Source organism: Centruroides sculpturatus, unplaced genomic scaffold, assembly GCF_000671375.1.
Source record: "Centruroides sculpturatus isolate CEXI.00-Female unplaced genomic scaffold, Cexi_2.0 scaffold320, whole genome shotgun sequence".
Classification (NCBI taxonomy): Eukaryota; Metazoa; Arthropoda; class Arachnida; order Scorpiones; family Buthidae; genus Centruroides; species Centruroides sculpturatus.
Genome location: NW_019384745.1, coordinates 267,440 through 274,634, shown reverse-complemented (window position 1 = coordinate 274,634; position 7,195 = coordinate 267,440). Strand labels below are relative to the sequence as shown.

The following is a 7,195-nucleotide window of genomic DNA, read 5'->3' as shown; positions in this document are numbered from 1 at the left end:
GTCAGTTATCCGAAAGAATTCCAGTTGGCAAATTTAAATTTTCGCTAGTGCTGTGGCGCTGCAATTTTTGGCTATATCTTGGGCTACTCCAACATTTTTTTGTTAATGTGTGTGTTTTAGCTGGCAGCACTGGCACTTTTGTGTGGTGTTTTTCTGAGGACTGTATGTCATGCTGAATCAAACGTTTTTGATACTAGATTAACTTCTAAAGTATAATTTTTTTTTTTTTCAATATATTTATTTTGTTTGTAAAAAATAAAGAAATAGTTTTTAACGATACAATAGCCACGATTATTATTTTAAAAAGTTTACATTAGGCTTAACATTGACGAAAATTGAACACGAAGTGACACACAATAGAGAAAAATTTCAACATGGGATAGGTTAATATATTTTTTTGTACATAATCGGTTATCCGAAAAATAAGTTATTTGAACAACCCCAGTCCCCAATTGATTCGGATAAACGACGCTCTACTGTATGTCAAAAGTAATTAATAACTAGTAGGATTTTATTTGAAATTTCTAAAAACAGTAAAAAAGAAAAATGCTGAAAAATAAATAGTCAAACCCTGTTTATATATTTTTCAAGGAAACTGAGAAAAATATACAAATGAAATTACTTTTGAATTGCTTTCAGAGTGAATATATTGATATATTGATAGTTGTCACAAAAATATGGTCCAACACAAAATAACATCATACTACTGAATTTTAGTGTAATTCTTAACAATAAATGTTCGAATTTACTATCAATATATAATAAAATTGAACAATGTATAAAAGAAAAAGTAAGTTCATTGTAAAATTAAGTCATATACTTTTAAAAAATTGGTCAAGTTTTGTCATGTCCATTGGAAAAGAGAAAACTTTAACCATGTGAAAAATAGTCATTCTATAAATTAGTTCACATCTGACAGTGAATAATAAAAATGAATGAAAATTGAAAAGTAGTTTTTATTTGCTTAGAGAAAGTGATTCATATTACAAAACATGAGAAATAAAAATTTTCCTCATGTTGGACTGGTGGAGCAATTTGTGAAAAAGAAAAATTTGTCAGAAACTATGTCACATTATGTATTATTCAGTTTGTTTTTTGCATTTTCTACAATTTACTGTCAGTGTGAACTAACTATAAGTGAATACATAATTGTATTTTTCACTTTTTTTAATAATTACTTTAAATTTTTTCATTTTGAAGTAAATAACACATAAGTGAAAAAATACTGCAGAGTACCAAAAAATATAATGTGTAAGTGCAAAACCATATAAATGGAAAAAGTATAACTGAAGTATTTAATAATGAAGTGTCTTGAAGAAAATATTTAATGTATAATTAAGAAAAACATAACTGAGAAGCATATAAAACAGGGTTTAATTATACTTTATTATCAATAATCTGTCAGTTTTTCTAATAACTTCATGACAACTAAAATTTAATGTAATTAAAATTAGCAATAATATAATACTGAATTCTACTAATGCAATCCTAAACTGATAAGATTCTTGGTTCAATTCATACTCTACAGGTGTTGGTAATAAATGAAAGCCTGAAAGCTCATTGGTTTAGAGAATATTCTTTGTTCACTAATCACTTAAATTTAAATATAAAAAATAAAAGATGTTCGTAAAACTGATTTATGAACACCTTTCAGATCTGGACCCTAGGTAATTGTAATTATCTACTTTGACTAACTTGACTGGGCCTGTTTTTAAGTAAAAATCTGAACACACTTTGAATAGAAATTCTAGAAAAATTGTGATTGAAAAAATTTGTTGCCAAATCTGAGGATAAATTGCTAGACATAGAAAAATTGCTCGTGCATTCCTCATTCATTACCATTAGTGATGTAACGAATATTCAGTTACTATTCGGTATTCGGCTTATTCGGCCTGTTTTTTGCTATTCGGCCGAATACCGAATATTTAATCACTATTCGGCCGAGTATCGAATACCTAAAAACAAGAGTAAGAAATAACAAAAACACAGTAAATTAATCATTTTGGTATTTAGATTTAATGTTATCAGGTTAGTGTTGTTTGTTTATGTTTATTTATAACATGCACAAAATAAAAAAGAAAATAATATTAGTCACATGTATTCACAATTTATAATTACAAAGATCAGCACACGTACACACCTATTCGTTTGAGAATCGTCACACATCTGAGGTCTGACCCTGCCTATCCTTCTTTTTAAGCGCTCTTCCCTTTCTCTTTCCTCTATCGCTCTAGTCTATATAATATGCGCTCACGATACTTTCGATTCATCACTTTCCATCATAGATTTCCCATTTTACAATTACGTGACTCATAGCCTGGATAACGGAGAAAAGAGACAGATAGAACGTCGGTATAAGTCACAGTTATAATTTCATAGATTTGAGACAGCTTGGTAGCCCGAACGGCCCCAGGCTTACGCCTGTGCATGCGAATCCTGGGGCCGTATCATTACAAGCATTTAGCTTACCGAAGTCTATGACAACAATTGTTTGGCATTGACAGCCGGCGAATTTCGCGCCATTAAGCTGCCTCGACTTGTTCGATTATGTTATCAACTCAATTTCATATTTATTTTCACATTTTCACTTCGCTGTCCTTCTCTGCTCTTTTTCAGTTATTTACATGTTTAGGTCATTTCGTTGTTATCCACATTTGATATCATCATTTATCACATACTGCCATGATGCTCTTGTCTGAACTGTCAAGAATTAACGCGATTGGTGAAGCGTAGTGACAGTGGGCCAATAGAGAGCAGGGTCCTTACCATAATGCAGTTTGCGCGCCAATTTTTGTATGTGCGTTAATCAAGCTGAATAGTTTGGTTGAATATTCGGCTATTCGGCCACGCTCCTGTTTGAATATTCGGTATTCGGCCTGAGGCCAAATATACTATTTGTTGCAACACTAATTATCATGCAATGCCCCCTACCTAGTTGGCACCCTCCAAAAGCAGTAACAGTCATATGGGATATCAATCAGTGGCAAATCAAATGTGGAGAAGATGCTCTATCTACCTTAGGTTAGTTTTACAGCACAGTATGTCCATTAGCATGTTTGAATGCTTGCCACAGCAAATGGTATGAAGGATGTGCATTGAAAAAAAAGATTGGAATATTGGTTTTTAAAATGAACCAATTTTGATATATCAGGAACATTCTGATATGCTGATATATCAGATTGGTATAGGTTACATCTCTAATTAAAATTTCATATTTAGAAATAGAAGATCTAAATAATTAAAAATATACGAAAAACTCATTAATAAAATTTTAATAAAAATGCCAATTTAATTATATTCTTAATTTCAAGTAATTTGGATTTTTTACAGCTAAATTGTCTGAAATACAAAATTTTACTTATATTAATAATACATTATCTAAAGTTTTAGAGATATCATGAAAGCTTTATACTTCAATTTTACCATTATAAATAGTACATAAATACACATCAAAAGTCATTAGCAGCTTCATATATGGTTTGCTCAGTTGACAGATTAAAAATATAGTTAACAAAGATCTTTAGTTTGAATCTGTCATCTAGTAATTGTCTTTTTTTATCTACATTAATTTATCAATTTAAAATCATTATTTTATCTTGTGTTAAATAATCAAAAATAATATTCAGAAAGTTGCAAATAAGTAGTTAATAATATTTTTATTAATGAATGAAGACAATGCATTGTCTAAGTCACATGTAACTTAATTTCTATTGGAAATGCAAATATTTTCAAATTATGAAAAACTGTTTTAAAATATAGTTTGCTGCCACAGCAAATGGTATGAAGGATGTGCATTGAAAAAAAAGATTGGAATATTGGTTTTTAAAATGAACCAATTTTGATATATCAGGAACATTCTTATAGGCTAATATATTTGTGAGAATCCAGAGACTGTTTTCTTTATAAATTTTTAAAATCATTTTAATATTTTAGGAGGAGAGAAACATATAATTGAAGAGAATAAACATTCACAAATAAAGCAATGAATCAATAAATTTTAAAAATAGTATAATATAAAATGTTAATAAATTAGACAGACCACTCCCAAAAAATTCCTGAGATTTTTTTTTAATCCTAAAACATTCAATTCTGGGTCTCCCATAGTGATATATTAAGACCTTTACGGCCATTCAACCACTAAGTTGAAAATTATTATGAAGTTACTTTATAAAAGTAATTATACATAGTTTATGATATGAATTATTATATCTGACTTCCTTATAAAATGTTTTGAAGTTACTAGTTGTTCTGCTCAGTTGTGAATGATTATTATTTTTGTTTTCTTTATGTTGAAATTGTAATAGCAAATTATATTAACTTAGATTTAAGTATTTAAGTTAAATTATATTAACTGAAATAGTTAATTTAATATTTGAATTATAAATAATTGTTTCGTGTTTTATAATCTGTATAAGTTTAGCTATATAATTATTTCAAAGAATGGTTATTTTCATTAAAAATTATATATTTTTATTTAAGGTCTTGGTTGTTCATTCTACATCAAATAGTTCCTATCCTACTCCGTGTAGAAGCAGTTTAAGTTCACCATTTCATATGTATAAATCTCCTAATGATACTCCACAAGGATCACAATCTCCTAATTTGACTACCATTTCACAGTCATTAATGAAAACTTTCAGAAATTCTCTATCATTTTCAGTAAGTTTTTTAATATTATTTAAATATTTGATTTTTTTTTAATCAGTCAATCAATCAATGCATTATTCAAGACAGAAGGTTTTTCCAGTTACAGAGGATTTTAAAAAATTGGTCAAGTTTTGTCATGTCCATTGGNTGCATTTATGTGCATTTGACATTTTACTTGTGATTAAACAAAATAAAATTAAATTGTATTAATAAATCTAATTTTCTTTATTTTGATCTTTAAAGTCACATCTTGTCCTATATGCGAGATTCTTATAAGCAAGTAAATACGGTAATTAAATTTTAAAAACATTATATAATTAATTAATAAATTTTGAAGGCATTATTTTGTAATTATGGATAATGTTTTCAAAATATAAATTGCTTTAAGATGTTACAATAATCTCCTTCATTGCAAATTTGTCTTGAGTAATTCAAAGAAAATTACCAGAAAGTGTATTTATTTTTTTTGTTTTAAAATGATTGAATAATTTAATGAAAGGATGTTATATCTTGTATTTTATATTTTAAAATATTAAAGTGCATTAAGATGATGCTGTAATGAAGAGAATCTTTACCAATAAATTTTCTTAAAAGATTCTTAAAAGTTTTCTTTTGTAATAGGAAGAAGCTACTAAAGTTGAAGTTCTATGTTTTTTAAATTTATTTCTGTTGATATTAAGTTTGGAGAACTTCAAAATATTAATAATAGCTATTGGTTAAATGGATAATTTATATGATAATATAGAAAACATTTATAAATTTAGTTTTAAATACAAATATTTTAATATACCTATCTATTAATAATTAACATGTAAGAAAATTTGAGTTATTTTTCTAATGTATTTAGCAGTGAATCAAATTGTCCAGCATTTAATATTCTCTCTCATCATTCCTGTTCTGATTCTACAATTCAAAATTCTGAGAAAGATTCTTCTCAAATATCAACACTTTCACAACCTTCAACATCTAGCAGGCCGATTCCAATGAGTCGTCTTGATCAAAAACGCTTGCAGTGGGAAAAAGAAAGAGGTATTTAAAATTTTGCACTACTTTTTATTATAACCATAATAAAAAAAATTATATCATTTCAAATGTATAAGCTGGAACCTCAGTTTTACAATATGACAAAATTATAATTTGAATGAGCTTGGAAAGGAGCATGGTGAGCTTTTTAGAAAAACAAACTTTTTGTCTAATTTGTTTAGCATTTTTGATAGTTTTTCAGTGAATAAAAATAAGTTTAAGAAAAAAAAATTATTCCAAACAATTGAAGATGCATCCAAACTGTTTGATTATAATTTTTATAAATAAAGCGTAAAGAAGTTTTAATTTTATAACAAAAGACTTTTTATATTTGAATATAATTAGAAATATTCATTTCAACATTATTTCAAATTTATTTACTCAATTTTTATTATTTATTAATAATTCTTATAGGTAAATTAATTAAATACATGTGATTGAATAGATGGAACCAGTAAAATTTTTAGCATTTTTCTGTACATTATGTAGAAAAAAAGAAAAAATTAAATAATTATAATATTTGTTAAATGTGTTTTTATTTTTAAATTTAATGTTATTCTAAAGTAAAATTGCTTTTCATAAACATTACATCATTATTTATCATTGTGTAAGAACTAAGTGAATTTATGATAAAAACAGCTATACATGCAATGATGCATGTTAAGTTCTTATAAAGGAAAATATTGAAATTGAATGCAATGTTTATAAAGGAACTAAAAAATTTATATTTTATCAGTCTATTTGATATTTTTCTGTTTGTATTTAATAATAATATAGTTATTATCTTACTCAGTTATGAAAATAATTTATTTTTATTTTTAGCTGAAATGCAAGAATGGAATCCTTGGGGTAAACCAGGTGCTGGTGCTCCTAGAAACAGACATTCTGCTTCACAGGGATTATCAAAAACTGAATCACAGGTTTGAAATTTTTACAGAAATTTTAATACAGTAGAGCGTTGTTTATTTGAAAGTCGGTTATCCGAAACATCAGTTATCTGAAAGAATTCCAGACGGCAAATTTAAATTTTCGCTAGTGCTGTGGCGCCGCTGCAATCTTTGGCTATATCTTGGGCTACTCCAATATTTTTTTTGTTGATGTGTGTGTTTTACGAGGGCTGTTCGGAAAGTTCACAGCCTCAAATAGAACAACAAACCAAATAATGTTAAAACTTTTTTTATTTTTTAATGTAGTCTCCTTTGTTAGCAATGCACTTATTCCAGCGATGTTCTAGCTTTTTTATGCCATTACAATAGGTCGATTTGTCAAGGTGTGCAAAATACTCGTTTACTTCAGAGATGACTTTGTCATTTGAGTGGAATCTCTTTCCAACCAAGAATTATTTTAAATTTGGAAAAAGGTGGAAGTCACTGGGGGCCAAATCAGGTGAGTACGGTGAATGTGGAACTAATTGGAAGCTAAGTTCGTTTATTTTTTGTTCAGTGATTCTGGCATTATCGTGGTGAAACAGAACCTTCTTCTTCAAGTGTGGCCTCTTCGATTTCTTTCTTCAGTTTTTCCAAAA

General features: G+C 27.7%; 2 protein-coding genes across 3 annotated transcripts in view; both read left to right on the top strand.

Moving 5' to 3' along the window:
- The window catches only part of LOC111628439, a 66,388-nt gene extending 61,649 nt beyond the window's left edge, over nt 1-4,739 (top strand). For both annotated transcript variants that reach the window (XM_023372228.1, XM_023372227.1), the window contains exon 6: nt 4,480-4,739. In XM_023372228.1, coding sequence (XP_023227996.1) covers nt 4,480-4,701 — 222 coding nt within the window. In that variant the 3' untranslated portion in view covers nt 4,702-4,739. The remainder of the gene's footprint in view (nt 1-4,479) is intronic.
- A 455-nt stretch (nt 4,740-5,194) lies between these two features.
- The window catches only part of LOC111628448 (trichohyalin-like), a 75,086-nt gene continuing 73,085 nt past the window's right edge, over nt 5,195-7,195 (top strand). The window contains exons 1-3 of the mRNA XM_023372245.1: nt 5,195-5,202; nt 5,495-5,676; nt 6,493-6,590. Of these exons, the coding sequence (XP_023228013.1) occupies nt 5,195-5,202; nt 5,495-5,676; nt 6,493-6,590 (288 nt within the window). The remainder of the gene's footprint in view (nt 5,203-5,494; nt 5,677-6,492; nt 6,591-7,195) is intronic.